Source organism: Danio rerio, chromosome 9 (genome assembly GCF_049306965.1).
Source record: "Danio rerio strain Tuebingen ecotype United States chromosome 9, GRCz12tu, whole genome shotgun sequence".
NCBI lineage: Eukaryota > Metazoa > Chordata > Actinopteri > Cypriniformes > Danionidae > Danio > Danio rerio.
The window spans coordinates 24425509-24451864 of NC_133184.1; the positions used below are offsets into that span (position 1 = coordinate 24425509).

At 35.7% G+C, this 26356-nt stretch overlaps 1 protein-coding gene and 1 long non-coding RNA gene across 5 annotated transcripts in view; one reads left to right on the forward strand and one right to left on the reverse strand.

The window, feature by feature from the left end:
• Nucleotides 1-26356, reverse strand: part of neb (nebulin) — an 87699-nt gene that overhangs the window by 2630 nt on the left and 58713 nt on the right. For both annotated transcript variants that reach the window (XM_009304675.5, XM_073912668.1), the window contains 21 exons: nt 24564-24668; nt 24043-24132; nt 22754-22867; nt 22553-22657; nt 19994-20098; nt 19088-19192; nt 18592-18702; nt 16361-16471; nt 14216-14329; nt 14027-14131; nt 10796-10900; nt 10366-10470; nt 8063-8155; nt 7569-7661; nt 6256-6348; nt 5033-5125; nt 4511-4603; nt 4031-4138; nt 1743-1929; nt 1367-1459; nt 1033-1164 (listed from right to left, as the gene is read on the reverse strand). In XM_009304675.5, the coding sequence (XP_009302950.1) occupies nt 1033-1164; nt 1367-1459; nt 1743-1929; nt 4031-4138; nt 4511-4603; nt 5033-5125; nt 6256-6348; nt 7569-7661; nt 8063-8155; nt 10366-10470; nt 10796-10900; nt 14027-14131; nt 14216-14329; nt 16361-16471; nt 18592-18702; nt 19088-19192; nt 19994-20098; nt 22553-22657; nt 22754-22867; nt 24043-24132; nt 24564-24668 (2260 nt within the window). The remainder of the gene's footprint in view (nt 1-1032; nt 1165-1366; nt 1460-1742; nt 1930-4030; nt 4139-4510; nt 4604-5032; nt 5126-6255; nt 6349-7568; nt 7662-8062; nt 8156-10365; nt 10471-10795; nt 10901-14026; nt 14132-14215; nt 14330-16360; nt 16472-18591; nt 18703-19087; nt 19193-19993; nt 20099-22552; nt 22658-22753; nt 22868-24042; nt 24133-24563; nt 24669-26356) is intronic.
• Nucleotides 20450-26356, forward strand: part of LOC141376116 (uncharacterized) — a 53054-nt gene continuing 47147 nt past the window's right edge. The window contains exons 1-3 of one of the 3 annotated variants that reach the window (XR_012385324.1): nt 20450-20779; nt 21010-21072; nt 21360-21462. This is a non-coding gene — a long non-coding RNA (uncharacterized lncRNA). Of the gene's footprint in view, nt 20780-21009; nt 21077-21359; nt 21463-26356 lie in introns of those variants that run through there. The other 2 variants (XR_012385322.1, XR_012385323.1) reach the window with 2 other exon arrangements.

Sequence of the window (26356 nt, forward strand, 5' to 3'; positions counted from 1 at the left end):
CAACAACAAAATAAACGGTTAATTATATAAAATAAATCACAGAGCAAACTTGGTTGGCTGTTGTCTAACCCAAAGGCAATCCAATAATTCAAGATCAGATTTAACAATAATACATATTTTAATCCAAGCTTTTATAGTCATTTTCTTCAGTTTTAAGTTTCTTCAAATTATTTTTATCTAATTATAGGTCCAGTATGTAATTTTTTACCACTGGAAAGGGCAAATTCCCAAAAACAAGCCAAGCTGTGTTTTATTGAAATCTCTGAGTGCTGTCATCTTCATTACATCCTATGGGATTTCAGCAGAAATCATGTTAATGGATGAGCTAAACTATTGAAAAAGTATTATCCTGGTTATATGAAGCAGAAAGCTGTTGAAGTGAAATAAAGTAAGGCCACGCAAAAGCAGCAGATATTTTATTATGCCACAGTCTACAGCTTCTGATTCTGAGCTTGTTTATCATACTAAATGCATTTTCGGGTTCTATTAAAATGCTACTCGGAGCAGTCCAGTTAAAATGATAACATATTCAAGCCACTCTGGTGTTTCCCTAGTTTCTATAAAACCAAACTGGAAATCAAAGATGTATGATGTCATTATCAGGACCACTCATTACACCCTTCATCTCACTATAAAATAGCTAATTTCTCTGGATTTTAATATTCTTTGCAACTTTTGAGAATAATGTAAGTACACAAGTCAGCAAAATATAGAACGGTTCTAGTGGTTTTTGAAGATTCTAATGATTTTTATTTAGTCATTTTTACATATAGTACCTTTCCTTTATAATTAGACGAATGGCCAGAAAAAAAACAGCCAAATTGGCAGGTTAGTAAAAACGAAATTTAAATGAGTAAATAGATATCTGTCATTCCAGTGGAAGATCAGTATAGGATCAAAAGTATAAATTCAGATATTTTTTAATGGAACATGGAAGAATGGTTAAAATATACACACAATAACATGGGTGACTTGTATTTTTACTTCCTAAACCTCCAAATCTCATAAAAATCAAGCCGTTAACACATGTACCGTGTAAAGCGGAGATGGCAAAGCCATTGCTGTAGCGGTCCACGTTCTCAGACACCTCTGACTTCTCATCACCCACACCACTCATTGCACTGGTGGAGCGCGAGTGCTCCTTGCTGCGGCGCTGGGCTTGAACTGAACAACGGGACAAACATGTTAAAATGATCTCCTTATTGAGAGATGCCTTCTGCTGAGGAAGTGTTTGTAGTGTATCAATCTAGCAGACGTTAAACAGATATCTGAATGCAGAATGTTGCAGTAACCCAATTAAACTCAAGCAGTGCAGACAGATGATTACCAAGACCTTACACAGCTGTTGTGTGAGTTGTGAGCCTACCTGACATCATGTGAAGACTTCTGGACTGGATGTTGTCCTCGGCAGGGTCATAGTCAAAGACAGAGCCAGGGTTTGTGCGCCACACACGCAAGTCTTTGAGAAAAAACGAAACAGTTTTAGTGAATGTTATCGTTCATAACTCATTATCATTTGTGTATGATTCTTAACACATCTTATAGGTAAAGGCATCATTTTTGTGCATACAGAACAGGGGTGTCCAAACCTGCAGATTTTAGCTCTAAACCTAATTACATACATCTCCAGACTCACGAGAGACTAGAGTGCTGGAGCTCTTTGAAGCTAAAGTCTGTTGGACATACTGTAAGAGCAGGATTGGAAAGCCCTGGTTTAGAGTGTATAATTTGTGTGAGCTGACCAGTGATGGTCTCCTGATCGTGCTCCTCGGCACGTTTCCTCTCCATCTCCACCACACGTCTCTGGATGCCACGGTAGTTGATATCACTGAAGTCCTGGGTGTTCCTCTTCACACGCTCAGTTACTGGGTCAGAGATGGTGGGGGTGAAGCTGCCCTTACTCTTCTCAAAGTCCTGGTGGTATTTGACCTGACAGAAGCAACAATGCAAAGCATGAAACAAAAAAACCTACTGTTGCAAAAGATTTTTTTTGGAAGATGCTACCGACTTCAGTACTGAGACATATTTCCAACTCAAAAGGAAATTGTATTGAGGGCAGGATTTTAATGTTGCATGTTTCATTGTTTTTTCTTACTCTCAGCAAAATAATAGATAGAAGAGAGGGATGTTCATTCATTCATTTCTTTCCTTTCGGTTTAGTCCCTTTATTCAGAACCGCCAACTTACCCAGCATATGTTTTACAAAGCGGATGCCCTTCCAGCTGCAACCGACTACAGGAAAACACCCATTCACACTCATTCACACACATCCACTACGGCCAATTTAGTTTATTCAATTCACCTAAAGCGCATGTCTTTAGACTGTGGGGGAAGCCAAGCCAACACGGGGAGAACATGCAAACTCCACACAGAAATGCCAACTGACCCAGCTGAGACTCGAACCAGCGACCTTCTTGCTTTGAGGTGACAGTGCTAACCACAGAGCCACCATGTCGAGCATGTTCTTTTATTTCCCTGTTAATTAATATGTCTAAATTAAGGAATGTAAAGCAAAATAATTTAACTTAGCCCTTTAATAAAGTCTTGGGTTTTCCATTAATAGTTAGTCTGCAATGACGTTCATCCATGTTTAACTCATAAATGCCACTTTAACATGCCTTGAATGCCAATGATCTTTTGTTGTTTAGTGCATTTTGATCAGTTTTACAGCAAATTGTGCACTGCTTTCCAGTTTTTCCAATCGTGCACAGCATACATTCTTAAAGAAGCTGTCACTGAACTCAAATAGGTTTTTTACTTCATTTAGATATGGCATATCTGTAAACTTTTTTCGAATTAAAGAGCCCCTATAATGGGTTTTTAAAAAATGACCTTCCATGCAGTGTGTAACACACACAGCTCTAATTGAAGTGAAATATCCAGCTTAAATCTGAATCATGTTAACTGTTGATACCAACTATTATTCATCTATAAAAGAGTCGACTCAGTGGTTCGAATAAATCGCCACTATACAAAATCTTTAGCTGTGACGGCATAACATTGATACTGAACTCAAGCTCTGCCCATTTGTTGTGCATGCAGACCCGAGAAAAATAAAACCCCCGGCCCTGCCCACAAACCCTGTAGAAAGAAAAAGAAAGAAGACAAACACTGTAGCTGATCCCGGTTGAATCATGTCACGAAGACAATGTGCTCTGAAGTGTGAGGGAAAGTTAGTGTTACTTTCCCTACCTAAAGATGAGGCTGGGAAGAGTCAGTGGTTGAGGTTTATTTTTGCAAAAATACCTCAGCATTATAGCCCCAGCCTTGAGCCGTGTTCCAATCATTTTTCTGATGAGTGCTTCAGCAATCTACATGCTTACAACGAGGGATTCGTCGGCCGTTTGTTAAAGGAAGGACCAGAAAAGGCTATTGATTTACGGGACTTTGTCAGAGCTTGACCGAAATTTTACAGTACACAGTTCATGAATCAGTTCCTTCCTCCATTTCACAAGTGTAATTAACTTAAGTGCGATCAAAATAGTTGCCTCCAAGTTTTCTATGGATAACAAATTATGTATTTAATTGTGTTTTGTTACTAGTTATCGCTCCATGTGGCATGTTTAACTGCATCACTTTAATGGGCTCACACATACACTCTGTAGATATGCCGTGGTCGGCATTTCTCTGTCTTACGCTGAATGCAGTCCAACCAAATAACAGCAGCATGAGCAGCACAGATTAGCATCATGCTAAGAATGGGTTTGGGAACAAATTAATCGCTGAACAAATCATATGGATGTCGTTGGGATAATTAGGTAAAAATAAATGCATATTATCAGACAATGAAAGTGTTTTTGACCTTGCATGTATATCAGCCTGTTGTTGTAGACCCCCAAAACCTTTCATAATGCATAATAGGGGCTTTTTTATATTTTATAAGCTCTGTACTTTGTATAAAACACTGGATTGCTGACTCCTGACAATACTGCTATATTTGCGATCTCAACATTCATCTCCCAAACATTGTTTTAAAGTAACAGAGTTGAAAAGTCAATTAACTGAAACATTCTCAGAAATTTCTTCTTACTCCAGAAATGATACGCTGGGTTTCTTTGACGCGTCTCATCTCGGGGGTGTCCAGCACAAAGGCGGCCTTTCCTTGCACCTGCTTACGGAAGCTGTCAGAGTACAAAACCTGGACAAACACAACACAGCACATACAAAAATTAGAAACCATTTCACCCTGGATTATGATTATGACCCTGTGGAAGACACACCAAGAGATCAGGACACACACAAAGAAGATGAATATGACATCAGCATAGTCCTGGGTGTTATTATGATTTCAGACAGATGAATTAGACGCATCTTCAGAGGACTGGATTAAGAGTAGGTGGATCCTGTGATGAAGGTTTAAAGTAATGATGATCAGTTAAAGCATTATATTCAGCATATAGAAGAATACAGTTAATATTATTAGCCTCCTAAATGAAATGAAGGTATTAGCACGGTTATGTGCACATACGGCTCAAACAAAGACACACAAATGTCCTATAACTGAGTATACCGAGCTAATGTGCAATTGGTTCCGTTTGACCCGCTCCATCTCTGGAGTGAACACCACAGGCGTTCCCTTGGCCGACAGATCCTTATACAACACCTAGAGTAGAGAAGAACAGTGCCCCCAGAGGACAGTCAGACACAAGACACCAAGACAGACGCAAGAGTCTTTAAAGAGCACAATTACAACAAACGGCACACGCAAGACACACTGATCCTACATTTCCCACATTTAACAAGAGGATCCTGACTGGGAAGGGGGAAACAACCAATATGGGATATTCTGGTGTCATGTTGGATTAGGAACAATGTTTAGCATATTGAATAATTCCATTTGTCTGAGTTCACAGCAGAAAGGGCAACTGACTAGGGTGGATATGATGTGGTCAATTACATTAGATGAAAATGAGGTTTAGGCTTCATTTGTTTTGCATCAATGATGGGATTGTAAGACTGGAAGTGTAACTGGAAGCGTTAATGGGGAACAGAGCCACTCTCAAGTAAACCCTGCATGTAGAGCTTCCACTACCGAGCTGATGTGCTTCTGATTCTCTTTGACCCGCTTCATCTCAGGGAGGTCCGGCATAGCTGTGCCTTGACCCAGCGAATCCCTGTATTTTATCTATACCCAAGGATTGATTTCGACAAATTCAGTGAACAACACATACATGAACCATGGAGTGACAAAACAAACATTTACAAAGATTACATACACTACAATACTAGCTTCGTTCCAAACCCTAGTGGCCTACATAGACAACTGTCTTTTAAGACTGCAATCCCACCTAAAAAAAAATACTATAGTACTTTATAACAAATACTGTAGTGTTTTTGAGCCAAGCTATAGTACTTTCAAAAAATCTGCTGTGGTAATACTATTGTTGCTACAGTATGGTAACAAAACAATTAAAGTGATATATATAAACGACCCAATACTGTAGTTTTCAAAAACTATAGTGTATATTTTACCAAAATACTATACTACAATATTGGAATGTACTTTAATACAATATTACAGTATTTATTATAGTTCATCAACTCATTACATTTTATAATACAGCATCCTAAATCATTACCAAGGAGTTGTAAATAATATAATATATACAGCATAATACACTTTACTCTAGCGTGGTTCAAAAGCTTTGTAGTATTTATTATAAATTACTATAGTATCTTTTCATGCAGATTAGTTGTGTATTTTCTAAGTGGCAAAGTGCTAGGTAAGTTGTGTATTTCTTAATATGTCTATAGGCAAAAGTGCACATATATATGTACTATATATGTTTGTAAAAGTATACAATTATATATTTACAATCTGCAAATAGTTACGATTCAGTAGCAGGGCTATGCTGTTGTTAAATGGTGCCTTCGTAGGCAGGTTACTAGGGTTTGGAGTAAAGCATATTTATTGAAAAAACCAAGCAACCAACCAAACAAACAAACAAATAAACAGTAAAGTTGTTGATGAACAGTACAAATTAAGACTAGAGAACTAGTTATGGTTTGGCACTTAATTATTACATGGAAAACCTATTTGCCTACAGCTAAATGTTAAGTATTAAAAAAGGGAAGACAAGATTTTGTCACATGAGCTACTCGAGAGTTACTCTCTATTGTTATAAATGATGGATTTGTTCTTGGGATCACTAGAGGGACTAGTAAACATATGGCTCAAGGTTTTTTTTAGATGATGGGGAGATGAAGAACAGGGGATATTTTATGGGTGGGATAAAGACTGACGCCCCAGTGTACCGTGCTAATATTTTGCTGATTTCGTTTAACTCTCTCCATCTCTGGGGTTTCTGAAATAGCCGTTCCTCCTCCCAAATCTTCTTTGTAATGAATCTTCAAACACACAGAGGCAATAGGGCAAAAAAGAAAGGTAAAAACTAATTTAGATTTTAATTAATGTGAATGATCTTTTAATATTAGTATGCAAAAACAAAATAGTTTTATATACAATTATGAAATCATAATTTACATGAACACAAAAGTGTTGAAAACATAAAATGTCAAAAAAAATAACATGGATTTCTACAAAAAAAGTGTGGTAATTTGGTTATTCATATGAAGTGGTATAAAGAGTAGCATTCAAATGTCTGAGATAAGATGAATTATTCTATCTTTGTTCCATTCAATGGGGTATATGCACACAGACATTTAATTTCCGTCAGCCAGTCCTTGCACTTCCGGTGAATTGTCATCCTATACAAAATCGATGTGTTTAAGATCTGATTTCTTTAGAAAAAGCAGCAATCTTCACTGCCTGACAAAAACAACAAAAAGCACTGCATTAAATTATATTTTTCCACGCCATCTCTTTAAAATATGGAAATTAATTTTACCCCAGTATTTTCAATAGTTTTTGTGCTAGCCTGCGGCTAATGACGGCGCCTCTGTTTAAACAATCTTTCATCTCTTTTTATGATTTAACAACCAAATGGATGAGTAAGTCTATTTAATCTATTATATTTAAATTACATCAATGCTGTAAAAGGACCCTTATGAAATTCAAAATAGTCACATTAAGCTTTCATCTGGAGTTTATCATTGGCTAATGGCTCACTAGCTGTGCAAATAGCCCATAGCTAGGAAAGGATTAAATTGATCCAATACTGCAAAAAAGATAGTATGATAAAAACAAAATTATATTTCAAATAAAAGCCCTCTTTTTAAAATTCTCAAGGATTTAATTATTTATTTATATAAATTCCAGAAGGATTACGTGACACTGGAATTTAAGTACTGTAATGGCTGCTGAAACTGTATTTATTACCACAGGAATAAATTACATTCAGATAAAAATATTTAAAATGACTGAAAACTTAAAAACTAAACTAAAACCTAATTTAAAAAAAAAACTTTTGAACAGTAGTGTAGGGGAAAAAAACAATAATAAAATTAGAGGAGGGGAACATTTTGGTTTTTAAGGGTTGTTTATCCTAACAACAACAACAAAAAAAAGATGAAAAAGAAAAATGAGATTCGAAAGAATGATGAGGATTGGGAGTATAATTTGATTAAAGCAAAAAAATTTCCTCAAAAGAGAAAAACAAAAACACTACCAAGCTGATGTTCTTCTGGGTTTCCCGAACCCGCTTCACCTCAGGAAGGTCAGGTATAGAAATGCCTTGACTTAATGAATCCTTGTATTTAATCTAATACACATTTCAGGTCCATGATGAGCATGAAATAGTTGACAAGATCAAGTCAGTGATAAAGTCAGAACATCAACACATTTATGCAAAAAATGGGAAGAAAAGGGAAAAAAGAGAAAAAGATAGACAACAAACGCAACACTAGTCTTTAGTCAGTGTTTGAAAAAGATTAAGTACATATATGGACCATGGTATTATATGTTATTAAAAAATGATGAGTGTTGGTGACTATTTATTTCAAATTATTTATATTAGATGGTCTAAATTAAAATGAATGTTGGCATTTGACATAAATTTCCAAGGATGCTGAGGTCATTTGGATTAAATCAGTAATTAAGAGGCGTTATGTCATTTTTGGGGGGCAATTCAACAGGGTGGATGATGGGGTCACAGAAGTGTACCGTGCTAATAGCCTCCTGATTGCGTTTAACCCTCTCCATCTCTGGGGTTTCAGATATGGCTGTCCCTTGCCCCAGCTCCTCTTTGTACTGGATCTTCAGGATTGTACAAGCATAAGGAGGCATTAACATTTGTTTTGTATCTCTCAGGGTAGGTTTTAAATTGGTTTTGTCTGGGGAGGTTTTAAAATGTGCCCTCACAACATTTGACAAAAGATGGACGAACACAGAAAACAAAAAAACGTTCAAACACACATCAACGAAGACAGAAACAAACCTGCAACATGAGTAAAGCCAGGCTTACACTACAGGAATTTTTGGCTTATTTTTCTTTGATTTACCTCTTATAATCTGAGAAATATCTTGTCCAGGATCTCCATCAGATTGGCATGTTTAGTATGAATTATCTGGTGCTGCTTCCCAATTCACCTATGACAGAGGTGTCCAAACTCAATCCTGGAGGGCCGGTGTCCTGGAGAGTTTAGCTCCAACCCTAATAAAACACACCTGGAGCAACTAATCAAGCATGTTGAAGCAAGTTGGAGCTAAACTCTGCAAGACACCGGCCCTCCAGGAAAGAGTTTGGACTACGTTCTATATAGTAAGTACTTTTTGAGAAGAAAAATTAAATACTTTTGAGTGTCTAACAAGACTATCCAAGCTTTGGGAAATACTTCCTTATTAACAGACTATTATGTTGCTTATTTACAAGCCCTGTCAAACATCATCCACATTTCTTTTTTAATTACCTAGCTTATTGGATATTTAAGCAGCAGGTTCATCTAAAATTTGTATATCTTTCATGCTGAAAAAATCTCCTCAGGCCTAACTTGATAAAGGTTCACATAGATATTGCAGATAAAACATGGAAATTCTGATTAAAATATTTTGCATATTAGATATTAATAATCATTCAACCATCTTTACCAAAGCCTCTCTACTTTATGGTTTCTCTCACACATCCGCCATGTTTGTAGTTGTTTACTCTTTTTACCCGTTTGCAATTCTAATTCAATTCACATCCATCCAAAATGCATGTGTCGTGGTTAATATTAGTCATTAGAGTACAGACAGTTCTACACTTCGAATTTCTATCGGAAATAGTAGACCATCCAAGAGCCTGTGGCATACACTTTTCAACATAAAGTAATATGGTTAATTTTATTTTTAATACTATCAAGTACAAATAATTATACAGTTGAAGTCAGAATTATTACCCCCCCCCCCCCCTATTTATTTTTCCCCAATTTCTGTTTAACAGAGAAGATTTTTTTAACACATCACTAAACATAATAGTTTTAATAACTCGTTTCTAATAACTGATTTATTTTATCTTTGCCATGATGACAGTAAATCATATTTGACTAGATATTTTTCAAGACACTTCTATACAGCTTAAAGTGACATTTAAAGGCTTAACTAGGTTAATTAGGTTAACTAGGCAGATTAGGGTAATTAGGCAAGTTATTGCATAATGATGGTTTGTTCTGTAGACTATTGAAAAAATTATATAGCTTAAAGGGGCTAATAATACTGATTCAAAACTGCTTTTATTCCAGCCAAAATAAAACAAATAAGACTTTCTCCAGAAGAAAAAATATTATCAGATATATGTGAAAATTTCCTTGCTCTGCTAAACATCATTTGGAAAACATTTAAAATAGAAACAAAATTCAAAGGGGGGCTAATAATTCTGACTTCAACTGTATATTGTATATTCAAATTAGTATACAGCATGAATGTTTACAAATCAAATTTTTAACCTCATATTAAGCATGTTTGATGTTTAGCATTTTAAATAGAAGAAGGCTCTTAGTGTTAGAGCATTTGAAGTACTCCCTCTGGTCCGACGATCATAATATCTTGTAATGTTTGATGCACCAGAAATTTCAGGTTTTCTCGCTTGGGAAGGAAAAGTGATTTAATATCAAGTTGGAATTTAAAAACTCCTGTAACATGAACCCAGCTTAGAATATAACGTAAATATTAATCTTTTCAAATGGTTAGAGCTACTGTTTAGGATGGAGAAAGATCAAGAAGAGCATCAAATTGAATGATTACCGTTAGTGGCTTTGCTAGTTTATGACTACAAGTTAATGACTACATTAGATTCAGGTCTTCTAGAAGATCTAAATTAATATTATATAAAAAGAGCTGAAAGTCAAGAAATGTTAACTTAAAATGTTAACTTGTGGTTGCAGCTGAGAAAAAAGAAAAAGGTTTTGTAAAGCAAGAAGTGTGAACAGAAAAAGGACTTGTTGTTAGAAGGCAGAAAAAAAAAAAAAAACTCATTAGGCAGTAGGTACCGAGCTGAAATTCTTTGTATTTTCTTTAACACGAAGCATTTCAGGGGTGTTCTGTACTGCTGAAACTTTGCCCTTACTCTTTTTAAGGTCAATCTGGTACTGAAGCTAAAAAGAAAAGAGCACAATAGCAGTCAAAAAATGACACAAAAATTCAACAAGAGAAAACAGTGCAACCAAAAATGTAAAAAAATATATTCAAGAGACTTTCAAACATACATCTAACTAGCATATAACAAAAACATAAGAACTGTGGAATCCGCCAACTCTTTTATATCTGTCTTTTTTATTTCCTATATAACATGAACACATGAAAGACAAGGACAACAAAGGCTACGGATACCACATTTAGGCTAAGATGAATAAAACAGGAACATAATATGGATGGAACACATATTATGGCCTTCCTCAAAAGCTGTGGAGAAACACTTACAGTGCTGAAGTTCTTCTGGTTCTCACGCACTCTTTGCATTTCTGGGGTGTCCAGGACAGGCACATAGTGAGACATGGTCTTCTCAGCCTCCTCCTTGTATTTTTTCTGTTAGGTTAAATGCAAAGTCGACAATACTTTAAGCTCGATAATCAGCCCAAACCATGTGAAAAACAAGTGAAATTAATGTGCACTTTTCATATAGAGTGTTCAGCGTATGAAGACTTCAGATGCAAAAGTGCCATCTGCAATTTCCATCATAAATTTCCATTTTTTTCAGCCTCCTTTGTTTTTGCTGAGATATTTCACTTTAAAGACCAGGAAAAGAACTTATTTTTTGCCATAAAAGTGATATTATAGAACATTCACACAGGAGCCTGATAAAAATGCTTATTTTAGAAGAGAATTTCAGACGGCAATTAGAGGTTTTTGCATCTGAACTCTCCATATATAAGTACACCTCTCACAAATCTATCTTTTAAAATTCATATTTTTAATAGGAAGCTATACAATATGATATTTGTGCATATACATTAGATTAGTCAGTACAGAAGCCAAATCTGGAGCATGTCTAACAAAATAACATGATAACAGTACAAAAACTAGTACAGCCAAATTTATATTTTATAGAAAAATATTAAATACAGATTAAAAAAAAGCAATTTTTTTTTTTTACATTTTAGTTGAAATTTTGTAGGTTGTAATTTGTTTGATTGTATTCTCTTTCAATATCTAAATATGTTTGGTGACTAAAATATTATTTTAATAAATATATCTGTTTAATAAATATGTTTAATAAATCATTTCTCACTGAGAAATGGATAAAAATATTAATTTTCAAAATGGGGTGTATGCAATTATGCTGAATACTGTACCTCAATTAAATATTTAAAACAAATTAAATATAATAAAGTATATTTAAATACATTTAAGACTTAAATTGTCCTTAAAGAGAGTTCACTTTCATGACAATATCTTAACACCCTTAAGTACTGTTTTTAGGTGTATTTTGTAATAATGTCAAACTAAATATTTCCCTTAGAGCAAGGATTCTCAACTGGTGGGCTGCAGACCACCAGTGGGCCTCAGCAAAACTGCAGGTGGGCAGCGAGACAGCTTAAAATGAACTCTCATTATTATACTATATTTTTTTGATCTCATCATTTATATCAAAATGATTGAAGTAATGCACATTCTCCTGTTCTCTGATTAATTACTTCAAGCTCGGTGCAAAAATAGCCTCATGATCGTGTCTGCAACTAGAACACTGTAAGTTACATTCATTTAAATGGCCATTTCAAACAAACATTTTACAGAAAATGTCAGACAGGTGGGTCTTCAAAAATTCATCGGAGAAATAAGTTGGCCCCAAAGTGAAAAAGGTTGAGAACTCCTGTCTTAGAGGATAGTTAACCCACCATTCACTCTCCCTTATGTGGTTCCAGCACCTTATTTTTCCACTGAACACTAAATAAGACATTTTGAAAAATGGTAGCTATTGGCATATATAGTAAGAAAAATACCTTGGAACTTGGTAGTCAATGACTACCAGTTTCTAGCTTTTTTTTAAAAACATTTTCTGTTCATCAGAGGAAAATAACTCAAATATTTTTATAACAAGTCGAAAATCTGTATATGAAGACAGATTTTAATATTTGGGCAAACTATCCATTGAATAATACATTTAACATCATGTTTTAAAGGGGTGGTCAAGAGTATAATTTTAAGGCTTGGTTATCTTTATAAGATGCAAATCAATGTGTGTTCATGCTTTATTTGTAGAAAATCACAATTTTCTTATATATATCTTACTTTAATTATATACAGCTACTCTGCTAATATGAAAACGACTGTCATATTTCCTAGTTCATTCAAAAGGCCTGCCCTCAATATGCTCTGATTGGTCAGCTAACATAATGTGCTGTGATTAGCGGATCGTCTCCACGTCATCAGTAAAGCGTTATGTCCAGTCACTAGCACGCGCTTTGATTCTGCTGTGTAAATAGTGGTAATCAGAGTAGCTGTTAGCAGTATCTTGTTTGAGCCTTAATCAGACAGAAAATGAAAAGGATGAACCTCATGCCTGCTCTCTAAAATATAATCTGACAAATGTCAGTAACGAGTGAAAATAGGGTGTGGCTCCTTCAAGAGAGAATCGCCATTTTATGTATGTGTGTGTGAACAGTCTGTAGACGCATGTAACATGAGAACCGCGTGTGTGCAGGACCGATGTTTATTTTTCGAATTAAGTTATTTTTCTGTAATATACTGTGACGCTGTTGACAGGAGAATAAAGAGCAAGATGTGGGATGCGACCTATGTAAGCTTTGATTGATTTTTCTGCTGCAACACGAGTTAGGTGAGCTATCCTGTATTTATCATTATCTGAGATGTAGAATGCATGAAAAGTGGACGTATAGAGAGACACTGCAGTGCTGGTGAAGATTGTGGGTTTACAGCGGTTTGACTGATAAATATGAATTTGTAGCTAAATTTTTAGCGGTGCCAAACAGCATTCCCCAACAAATAGAAATACTTACAGCTTGTGGCTCATAATCCACAGCTTCTGCTTTTTGGAACTGCTCTTTTGAGGAGTTTTTAGCCAATTTCAGCACGAAACTGAGAGAGATTCTAGAAGCTCTCCTTTGTCAAATGCTAGCTATATATTTTTTATAATTCTCTGGAAAATAACTAAAATTAAATTGTAAGCACTACTCTCTTCATGTTGTGTCTTTTGGCAGCCAAAATACAGAAACAGAACAAGCTCTGTGGAAATAGCATTGTTTGGACGGCATTTTAGCTTTATCTGCTATAACATTACAGCACCTCTGGCCACGCCCCTTCGCTGCACAGGGTACATGGGCATAGTAAATGCATGTAACCTAAAGCCCTTGTGATCTCAATAGCCCGGAAATATTTTTTTGTAGTACCCAAAGGTCCTTTGCATTGAAATATGAGCATATTACATCCAGAGATGTTGTTTATGTTCACACAGCTACATTACACACCAATTAAAGTTTAAAATATTATATCGGAGTGGACCCCCCTTTAATAAAGTTCATAAACCTTAGTTTAGTAGTTGCGGAAAATGGTGCTAGCTGACCTTTGGAAATGAACCATTGTGTGTTTTTGTTTTATATTCTTTAATTAGATTTGAAACTTTTATGTCTACATTACATAGCGTAGCAAGTAAACAAGTAAAAATAGCCTTTTTCAAAAAAGCGACTGTCATACCTGGCTCACGATATTCCTGATCTGCTGAGCGTGGAGGATGTCAGGGGTGTCAATGACTGTGGTGTATGTGGCTCTGTCATGTTCAGCATTCTGCTTGTATTTAGCCTAAAAAGAAATGAAACAGTAATCAATGTATTATTGATGTATCGCCTTTGAAACACTGCCAGTTTGAAGAGAATCTTTGTGTACCTGACTGAGGATTTCTGTGGCGTTCCTTGCCCTCAAGAAGTCTGGAGTGTCAGTAGCCAAAGCCAACATGCCTTTTCCCTTGATCTCTTGCTCCAAAGCTTTCTTGTACTCTCTCTGCAGAAAGTGGTCAGACATTGTCATACAGATGTGATAATTTCCATATGCTGTTTGTCCGTGAACTATACATAAAAACCAAGAAAACCTTGGTAAAAATGTACTTGAACGGGGAGTTCATAAATCAGTAATGACAGCTTTATACATGACAGGTCATGAATACGAAGGAGATATTATGTATGCATATGAACAACTGCCATTAAGTGTCATTTGCTTAATTTTGTTATTTTGAATGCAAAGATGATAGTAGATGTTAACATCCAAAGATGCGAATTGGAGTTTTCATTTCTTATTAAATTGGCACCAAATATCAAAAAGAAAAATGGAATTTGCAGCAATAGAAGAATGTCCAATGTGGGCCCTTTTTCATACTAATTTACTTGCACCTCAAAACACAATGAAAATGCAGTGTCTTTTGGAGGGCCGCTCTATTTGGAGTGGAGTGGCTAAGGATTTTGCCTAAAGGATTTTTAAAAATGTTTCAGTTATTTTACAATATGGTAGATCTGCTGGTTTGTCCATTAATGGCATCCTATCCTGCCCATTTTTGTTATCAAATCTGTTAAATCAAATTCACATGACTTTTTGATGCACATGCAGGAATTAATTTGGTTGTTTTCTTTTACACATTATCTAGACATGTATACATATTACCAAGACAAAACATGTCAGTTTCTTTGTCATGCCAACTTGACATTACCAAGACAACATAACTTGTCATAAATACGTCATAAACATGATTGACATATTTGTGTCATAAATAATTTCTGACTACTTTTTTTTCAATGGAACAAACTAAAAATGTCATAAAAATTTCTCATGTGCTAGTAATCTGTCATATAATTTAATAACAGTGTCATTAATATTTTTCTTGACCTCAACTACAGTGGCCCAAAATTAATTTTTCATGTTTTTTTTTTTATTTCCTCCTACATACGGCCAGATAACAGACCATTTCCAATGTCGTAAAAAAAGAATTGAATGATACAAAAAGTGGTCAGAAAATATTCATGACAAAATTATGACAATAATGTTTATGACAGATTTATGACAAGCTAATTTAGTAATGTCAAGTTGTCATGACAAAGACACTGACATCTTATGATGTATTTCTTTGTTAAGTTGTCATCTCAAAAAATAGACCCTTTTCACATTTCCGGGTTTCTCAGTAGCGGAAGGCATCATAGTTGGGTAAACTTAGAGCGCAGTGAATAGGAGAGTACAAAAATATTTTTTTACAATCCTATTTGCTAAAATAATAAAAGAAAAACTCTACAATGGTGTTATTAAGACTTTTAGAAAAATAAAAGAAATAGTATGAGACTGATGACAATAATAACATAAAAATTTACTCTCAGCCCCATAGACACTGCATTAGAAACATTTCGCATAAGCAGCAATTTGTTTTTTTGTAATTTGACATAAAGATGATAAAATACATTCATAAATGCATATAAATGTTGGTACATTTAAAAAAACTAAATATTAAAAACTGTCAAGGATTTAAGATTATGATGACCGTTAAACTCGTCATTACAGTCTTGTCAAAAGGGTCCATGTCATCTTCATATGTGTCATTCAGTTCAATTCTTGTTTATTTTTATAGCACTTTTACAATTTAGATTGTGTCATAGCAACTTAACATAGGCGTTCTTGTACAATCATGTAAATATAATCATGTCATGACTATAAAGGTGTCATGACAGTCTTATAAACACTCCTTGAAGTAAAGTGTTACCCAGAGCTCCTGATGGCTACAAACTCAATAAAAGCAGTAGATTAGAAGATATTAGCTGTGAAGAAAAGAATAAGGGAGACCACTTACAACTTAAAGGAAAAATGACATTTAGTGGGAGTCTCAGTGGGTTGAGCTGATTTGCTTTACCAAACCTGGTTAGATGGCGCATCATAGGGAGGTCCATTAGCTTGATTAGTTTTCTCATTAGCAGGAGGAAAACTGACTACTTTCTGCTTGATTAGTGTGTTGAGGAAGTGGCGTTAGAAAAATCAGATGAGCTTAAGCCGTCCTACCTCACATAGGATCTGAGTAGCATTCTTTGCTCTCAGTAATTCAGGAGTTTCCTCCAGCACTGTAAGCCCTTTACCCTTCACCCCTTCCTCTAGATCCCTTCTGTACTCTTTCTACAGGGCGGAGAAGAACAGAAAAACTGCAGACACAAAGCGCACACAGACACAGACGCAGTACTGGAGGAGTACTGTCTGCAATCAGTATCAGTTCAACATCAACATGCATTTGCTCTGGGTTTACGAAACAGAATCATTGCATTGTTGTTAATAGTAGTAAGTAACTAAATATGATTTACTTAGAGCAAATGTACTGCTGAGTTTGAAAAGCAACCTGATAAAGACGTATACATAATTATCAAAAAACACAGGCAAGAATTTTGACAAAAATATTGTCTGAGACACTTTTACAAGTACATTCTTTATGTAGCAGCAATCATGTGACATTAAAGCCAAACCAAGATCTTAAGAGGTTAGATAAAATGACATAATAATAAATCAAATAAAATAAATAAATGTAAAATTGAAAATGTAAAAAAAAAAAGCTAAATGAAAATGGTAATGGTAATAGTAAATAAATGGTAAAGAAAGAAAAGAATGGTAATGCCTTAATATTAAATAAAGAAAATCAAATCAAATAAAAATAATGATCATGCTAATGGGTAAAGAAAAAATTAAATGTACTCAAGAGCAAAGAGGAAAACAACAAAATAATAAAATAATAAAGTGTTATTTTAGATACATGCTCAGTACATTTAAGTACAATGGAAAAACAGAAAAAAAAACATGAGAATTCACCAAAGAAGACCTTAACAACAAGGTTCCCACACCTTTTGATCAGTGAATTATGATCGAATATCTGGTCATTCATTACAATTTTTGAAATCATTACTAATTATTTTGAAGAGAGGGCCCAATGTTTTATGTATATGGTTGTCAAGTGTGACCAAAGCAGCTTCCAGGTCCAAGCCAAGCCCGTAGCCAGCCTGGTGAAAGGGGTGGTTCTTTTTTTTTAAAAAGTGTAGCAGTTGCGGTAATATGCCTCATTTAGAATCATATTTAATTATGAGATCAAAATACAGCATTTTACTGACATAGTATGCACTATTTTAGCTTAAATGAATTGTCAGATGGTCATCATAACCAAAAAAGCACAAAGTGGATAACAACAATAGCCAAAATGGTATTCAAATTCATTTTAATATGGGCCGTTTTGGCGCTTCACACCTTTTTATGGGTGATTTTTTGTTTCAGGAATAAGGTCCAAGGTTTGGAATAAAAGTTACTTGTTACATATTTTCTTTTTGTATGTTTTGTTGCACAGCTAGATGTTGTAGCTTTGTAGCTTGAAGTCACACCAAAACGACATCCAACAGAGGATTTCACTTGGTCTTAAAACTTTTTTTGACGGGATATTTTCACTATGATGGCATGGCAGACAAAATAGGACAAATGAGCTCATGTTGGCCTATGGGACAAATTCTGGACTTTTGCCAGTGAGGGGTGGATCTTTCGAACCACCTAAACCCCCCCTGGCTACAGGCCTGTAAGCACTATATCAAATTAAATGGGGGCATTCAACAAACTAGTAATAATAATGGTTTACAAAGCGATGTAATACTTTCGATAATCACAATCGCAATATATATAACCATGCTTAATATCCGATGGCCGATAAAATATGTGTCTCTGAGGCAGCAAGTCTAGATTTATGTAGAGTTATGTACATCATGATTTTATACAAAATTCACTTTATTGTGTGTTGTGACTAAAAAGTGGTCAAAAACAAATATTTTCTCAATTCAAATTAGTAGCGGTTTGGACCCGGAAACAGTATTTCAAACATCACGACTTAACAAGCGACTTAACTTATTCACTATATTAAAAAAATCATATTTTTTTAACTTTTCATTTTATTTGGCTCAAAATTCGAGCTTCTGGAAGCCTGGAAATGGCGGACTAAAATTAAATTCCCTAATATTTCCAGGCAGTGCCAGTGACTGTGGGAACCTTGTTAAAACCAGCACCAACATAAAACACGCGCACACACACACAGAGATGTTGGAAGGGGAAGGGAATTACTGAGAGAGTATTACAACGAGAGGATGGTTCATGCATACTAACCATAACCTACTCAGGTGTAACCGGAAACTTCACTCATGTAAGAATTATCATGTGTATGTGGTCTTAGTATTATTACCAGGATGAAAGAAAGAATATAAAGAGCTTCATGTTACCTCGCTAACAATTTTGGTGGCGTGTCTGACATGCATCATGGCAGGGGTGACCTCCAACCCAGAGAGGTTCTTTCCTTTCATTGTCATCTCAAAGTCCTTCTTATACTCTTTCTATCCACCGCAAAGATAGAAGAGTGAGACATGGATGAAGCTTCAGGACCGCAGGTTTTGTAAACCATCACACTGGTTCCCCACTCGAAGAGTGTGACATTTTCACATCTTTCATAATGTACTGAGTATCTTGATGTTCACATAAACTGCTTTCAACCATCAGTAAAACAATCAAAGCAGGCTTTAAGCACCTGAGACAAATACACTACATGCCTACCATATTTCCATGGGTCCTGGTTGGAACTTGATGAAGTCCAGTTACTTACCAGTATTACAATATTTATGTCCATATAAAAGCAGACTGTCTCTGACTGGGTTACAAAGACTAACTGAGCAATATAAATTTGCATTTGCTTTGCACTGAGCTGTGGTAACATGTATTTACCTGACTCTGCAGATGCTGAGCCTCTTTAGCAGTCACATATGTTGGAGTCTCAAAGTCCAGCATGGCTTTGCCTCTTTCTTTCTCATATTTCTCCTTATACTTCACCTGCGGTCAGACAAAGCCCAGTGGTAAAGCACATACCAATAAAACAAATGCTGAGAAAAAGAAATTGAATCTGAGTTTGTTCTGTGCTTTATACAGTATGTAGAATAATAACACAAACACTGACAGTCCATGAAGACAGCTTGCTATAAACTACAATGTGTGGGAAGTTTATTAAAAACACAATGGATGTTTATGGTGTTTTTTTACAATATAATATGTCTTTGGTTTTAATGATGAAGTGACGCATTTTTACAGCTTTGCTTTAACGGAATGTACAAATGAGTCCCTATAAAGCAGTTTTACAAGACAAACTAACCCAAACTAATAAAATGTAAATGATAAATCTATTTTAGCTGTGTAAGACTGACAAGGCTGAAAATAAAACAAACAGGTCCAGACTTCTTTTGACATCCCTGCTGAAAAATCCAGCTTAAACCAGCCTAGGATGGTTGGCTGGTTTTAGCTGGTCAACCAGCCTGGCTTTAGAGGGGTTTTGGCCACTTCCAGGCTGGTTTCCAGCCATTTCAGCCTGGTCTTAGCTGGTCAGGCTGGAAAGTGACCAGCTAAAACCATATAAAACCAGCTTGACCATCCATGGTTTTGGCTGGCTAGACTGGTCAAGCTGGTCATCTCCCAGCCTGACCAGCTAAAACCAGGCTGGAAATGGCTGAAAGTGGCCAAAGCCCCTCTAAAACCAGCCTTGTCAACCAGCCAAAACCAGCCAGCCATCCTAGGCTAGTTTAAGCGGGATTTTTCAGCAGGGATCAGCTGCAGAAAGCACCAGAACTGTTTGTGACTTACGTGACTCTGCAGCTCTGAGGCTTCTTTGTGGTGAAGCTGCTCAGGTGTGTCGGGTATCATATGGTAGTGACCCCTACTCGCCTCAAACTTCTTCTTGTACTGGTACTAAAGAGGAATGGCCAATAAAGTAGCTCAATAAAATCAAACTGAAATCAAGTGCTTCTTGTCTCCCACAGAAAAAAAGGTCAAAATGACCAAAAAAAAAAAAAAAATGAGCGAAGAAAATAGGAACCCCGCTCAAAAAAGACAAAAAAGAAAAAATTTGAAAAAACATAACACTGCTGGACATAAACACTGGAATCAGAGGGCTTTAGCTTCATATAACCATGACATCATATTATAGTAAACATTCTAATAAAAAAACTACAAGCTTTCAAACTTCCTCCACTAAATCTGGCACAGACCTGTCTTACTTTTATTTTACTCCTCTCTGCCTTTAAATTTGCCTAAAATCTTCCCCAAATTGCCCACAGAGTTAAACTAGCAGCTACCCCTTTAACCTGTTCCGACTTTGCATGTGTTCACACTTTAGGTTCAGTTAAAGCAAATCAAGTATTATTTCAAACTATGTCTAAACTCGACTTTCGACAACAGATTTATCATCACGATCGTCAATCTGTTTGTACTGACTGGCAAGTGCACGCCTCCGCTAACGGTTTTCAAACAGAAAACAACCGGAAGCAAGCTTCTAGAACCTAGAGAAAAATGACCGAGATGGAGAAATGGGGAAAAGAGGAAAGCCAAGAAACAGCGAAATGAAACATAATGAACTGACCTGTTCAATAGGTACTTTAAGTCAGTTTCTGGAGTCTTGTGTTCATTAGCTTAACTACAATGCTAGCAAGTGTTAGCATATTCACAGCAAACAAAAATTCATAAAAGGCTATCGCAACAGGTGTTAAAACGATTTTGACGTTTTTATTGTGCTCACATTCTAAAATCGGTATTTTAGAACTTCAAAAATAAAGCTTGCAGCTCATTTGTGAGGTTTACTTTTTTTCTTCCGTTTACATTAGGATGGTCAGCTGGCGCCAAATTTGGAGAGTTGGTTACAGATTCAGCTGAAGCTGAGTTAACAGGTAGGTGAAGTTAATTAAATATGTTTCGTTATATTGTAGATATACTTTTATTATTAGTTTTATTATTATTATTAATTATTGGGTATTTAAGTCATTTTACAACAAAAATTTGTTTATTCTGCTAAAAAAACAGTATATGCTGGTAAAGTACAGTATGTTTTAATGCTGGTTTCAATGCTGCCAGCATTGAGACCAGCAAAACCAGCAACGAAACCAGCATTATAACCAGCAAGACTAGTATACCAGCATCAACACATCCCTAACCACCATGTGCTGTTTTTTTTCAGCAGGGTAACCTTGTCACTGCATTTATAAACAATTATGGGAGTTGGGAGAAGTAAATGACACATTTGGACTTCTTATAAATTAGGACTGCTTTCCTTTTAAGAGGTTTGTATTGGTCTTTATGTCATGAATAATCTACATGTAATAATAGAAATTCAGGAAAGAATAAAAAGCATTGTTTATAATTGCAAGATTTGTTTTGGGTGTTTGGAATGGCTTGGACGAGTATGAGATTAGCTGGCCTAAAACTGTGTGCCAGTCATTTGTGCCCTACTGCTACCTACATGATTGCATGCTACTTATAAATGAGTGCATTTAGGCCAGCACACAGGATTATTTTGGATGCTGTTTAAGTTCTGCCACAAAATATACATTCCATCACAACATAAATCTTGGACCAAATAAAGAACAAGAAATAAACCAAAGTGTGAACACAGCTTTAACAGCATTTACCTCTCTGACACGAACCCTTTTAACCTCCCCAATAAGCCAGACAGGCATAGCAACTGTAAAACTACCCCACCTACCAACCACTCTTAACCGTTCAGAAAAAATGATATTAACAGTAAGTTTTCTACATACTACATATCATAACATTTTTTTCAAATATGCCCCTTGCCTCTTTAAAATGACAAAGAACCCTACCATACAAAACTTTCTTCTAGGTTACCTATAACCTTTTTAAACACACTTCAAAAGGATTAGATAAAGGTGTGTCAATCCAGCATTCAAGGTTTGCACACATTACAATGGAAATGAAAAATGTAAAGCATATGAGAAAAATGAATAAAAATGCATTCGGGGAAAAGGGTTTAAAAAGATTCATCAGGAAATGCTTAAAAAAACATGGAAAAAATGAGAAGTTAGAGTGCATTTGGAGCAGCACTAGGAGTGTTATTAAAGAAGAAGAAGAATAGTACCAGGGTCAAACAAGAGCAAAAATGATGGTAGTTAAAATCTAATGCTAGTAGTAGTACTTTTAGAATCGGAAGATGAGGGTCACTACCACATGATAGCCTAGAATGAGTAAATAGTTTAAAGATGGTAGCTTTCTTTAAAGGATGATGGATAGATCTTGTTATGTGAAAATGTGATGTTACACTGTTATAGTGTGTAAGATGTTGATGTGAAAGGAAGTGATTAAAGGAAATGTTGTGTTGATGAAAGAAAATAAAGCTGCTTAAAATAATCTTACATCACTGGCCAGCTTGCTAGTGCTCAGGTTGTGTTGCATGGACAGAGATTCTGCCATGTCTGTAACAGGCTTGTGAATCTTCTTCAGGTCACCTTTGTATTTCACCTACATAATATATATAAAAAAAAACACAACATTTGTCATTATTTGTGATGGGTAATATTTATAAATAGACAAAAAATGTTTTAGTCTTAAAAGCACCTCGCTTGCAAGTGTATTAGCATCCTTCAGAGTCTGATATATCTTGCTGTTCTTCAAGTCATACTGTGGTCTCTTTCCTTTCATTTCCTTGTCAAACTTCTCCTTGTACTTTACCTTTTGAGAGAGGATATTGACATTGTTAGCTGCTGTTAGTGATATATTATCAAAGTCGTATGAGCCAAAATACTTGCAAAAAGCACAGAAACATCTATCATTTTCCTTCATGCAATAACCAGAGAATAGAAAAGTACACTGGAAAGAGTCTTACAACAGGGCCTAATACAGTATGAATCAGATGATATTCAGATTGTACTAGTCCCAAAAAGGAGGATCAAAACAAAGTTCAGAGCATTCAAACACACCACAACAACATACAGTTTACAATTTGTTGAATTAAAGCTGAAGTGTGTGAAAACATCACCAAACCACTGGACTCCAAATATATGGAACAAAATAAAGATGAAATTATATTAACTAATGATAAAACTGTCATTTAGGTGAACTGTCCATTTAAAATGTGTTATGTAAAGAAAAACAACACACTTCAGTTTTAATTGGAAGGAAGGTGGTAAAAAGGATGAATCCTTTCCCAGAGATTCTGAAAAAAAAGCTCCAGATCTGTGAAGGAATCACATTTACGATATCAAGCAAAGAAAGCTTCTGAGGAGTGTGTTGATGAAATCATTGCTTTAAATTTTGTATGGACTAAAATTGTGTACTAAATTATATTACTAAAAATACTGCAGTCATGTCAAGTGGGTTTTTGGTAAAAAATTATAGCAGAGACTTGAATAATTTAGTAACTAGTGTTTGCAAGTGAATCTACACACTCCTCAATACAACAAGCAGCAGACTGGACACCAGCTTTTTAAACCAGAGATACAGGTCATTCATATGCCTGAAACACCTTGTTGCATGCTGGAAAAAACATTCTGAAATTGATTGATTGAAAAATTCTGCTAATATTTTTTTTAACAGTGATGGCCTATGAGCTTATGCTTGGCAACAAGGCAAAAGCTTTGATGACAAACACAAAAATAGACAAAATCAGCAACAAAAGGACACAAAAGACCAATTGGGTGGTAATAGAAAAACTGAGAGGGCAACAACATTGAAAAGCAACAAAAATATTTCAATGTCTGCAGAACCCAAAAAGTCTTTAAATCTCATCAAACTAAGTGCCACTGGAGTACAACAACTAGATCAGTCATAGATCAAAAGAGAACAGAGACACTAGACAGACAGAAAAGTTGCAAATGTCCACCCCAGGGGCCAGGGACCCTTCTTACATCACTAGTCAGGGCACTCATTTTCTTAATATGCCGCATCTGAGGAGTGTCAAAGGAGGCAGCACCATGGAGGGATGGTTTTTCCTCCACCTAAAAAGCGCAGTGAAATGGCAGGGTAACATCAATGAGATGGGACAGAACAGAGAAAAATGAATTCATGAATTAACAGATGGAAAGATTAAATGGAAAGGAGAAAGAAGGAAGATGAGAAACAGGAATAAATACAGGGTGGAAAAGGGAGCAGAGAGCAGATGGGGGTGATACAGATTATAAAAGACACTCAGGGCTCACAAAGACAATGACAATGGTATTAATGCTGATGGGCATGAGAAGCACTGCTGAGGCGTGTCAATCTACAACAGTTATCAATGAGTACTAATGCATAATGATCACATGCAGCTGTCGCAATGAAGGTATAAGGAAATACAAATCCAGTGTCTTCAAACTAAACCCTTGTTGCTCGTTGTGGATAAATAGAATGAAAGTCTATGAACCGCATCTGAAGTTGCTAATGGTATTACCTGACTGGTCAGTTTGGACACCTCAGTGGCCAGGGCGATGTCAGGACGGCCGAGCAGTGTTCCACCACGGCTGGCCTCCTGACGAGCCTTATCACGGTATCCAATCTACAAGACAAGTTTTTACAGCAATTATTAATTGCAGTTACAGACATACACTTTTTAGCAGACTCATTCAAATACATTTTAGATTTAGATTCAGCAATGCATGAATACTACTGAATAATCAAATCAACATTATGTGCAGGATGCCAACTTATGTAATGTCTGAAACATCTAGTTTTTAAACCTCTATTTCAGACATTAAAAGGGATTTTTTGGTTTTAGTAAAAAAAATTAGGGAATTTGGTTTGCCACTTTAAATTGTTCTTTCCATATAATAAAATGTGAATTTTCTATACCACATATTATCATGCTGTTTTGACAACTTTTTATGATTAGTATTTTTAATTTTCTAAATCTGAGGTAAATTGCCTTTTGATGTTCTCATAGTGGCCAATAAAGTCATGTAAAATGGTATTTAAGCTAAAATTATTTTAATATTGTTATTATTTTTAAGGGCAACGCAGTGGCGCAGTGGGTAGCATGTTTGCCTCACAGCAAGAAGGTCACTAATTCGAGCCTCGACTGGGTCAGTTGGCATTTCTGTGTGGAGTTTGCATGTTCTCCCCGTGTTCGTTTGGGTTTTCTCCTGGTGCTCCGGTTTTCCCCACAAGTCAAAAGATGTGGTATAGGTGAATTGGGTATGCTAAAATTGACTGTAATGTGTGTGTGTGTGTGAATGAGTGTGTATGGATGTTTCCTAGAGATGGGTTGCAGCTGGAAGGGCTTATAAGATATATGCTGGATAAGTCGGTGGTTCATTCTGCTGTGGCGACCGAAAAGAAAATGAATGAATGAATTTTATTTTTACCTTATCACTTGTAATAATATGTTTAATAGGCCAAGGGCTGTGCTTCTCAACCTGTATTGTAGAATTATTGAAGCATAAACAACTTGTTTTGGTGGGGTTTTTCTCACAACATCTTTTACATTTTCTGTTAGATAGAGTAGATCAGTGGTTCCCAACCTTTTTTTGCCTGAGACCTTCTTTTCCCCCGGAAAGTATTGTAAGGCCCCCCTCAACATTTAATGATATTAGCGCTCATGTAAGTTTGCAGTAATGGTGACCAAAAATTTTGACTTTAAACAAATGGTATGTTTATTACTAAATCTAGATATGTTTATGCACAAATAATAGCCTAATGTAAAATATAAAAGCAAAACATCAGAAAGCCATTTGTAACTAAACAATGTAAGCCTTTGGCCTTTAAGTTGGCCATATATTAGTTGCCTATAAATTGCCAATTATATAAAGTTTTTTTGTCAGTAGCTGTGACATCTCTCATCTCATTTTTTTTGTGTCAATTTATTTGCCTTGTGCTAAAAAAAAATACCCTGGGCTTGTTATGGTATTAGGGATGAGTCATCTCCAAATGTCTTAGTAATTTGGCCTCATGCATTCGTTTGTAAGAACTTTGGCACAAATAATGCACTGTGGCTGGGTCAGGGACTCTTTGCTTTCAAAAAATAGAATAAAACCATATTTCAGTTAACTATCTTGATATTTCCAGCATTTTGTGTTTTTAGCGTTGTGACCCGAAATGTTTAGAGCTTGCTTACCTGCATCCAGTAGGCTTTGGTCATTAGTTATTAGCTGCTGAAGGTGGAGGACGAATTACACATACACATTGACTTTTTAGTCAGCCAGGGAATAAAAAGAACTAAGGTAACATGATTGTTCTTCAAATTGTCCA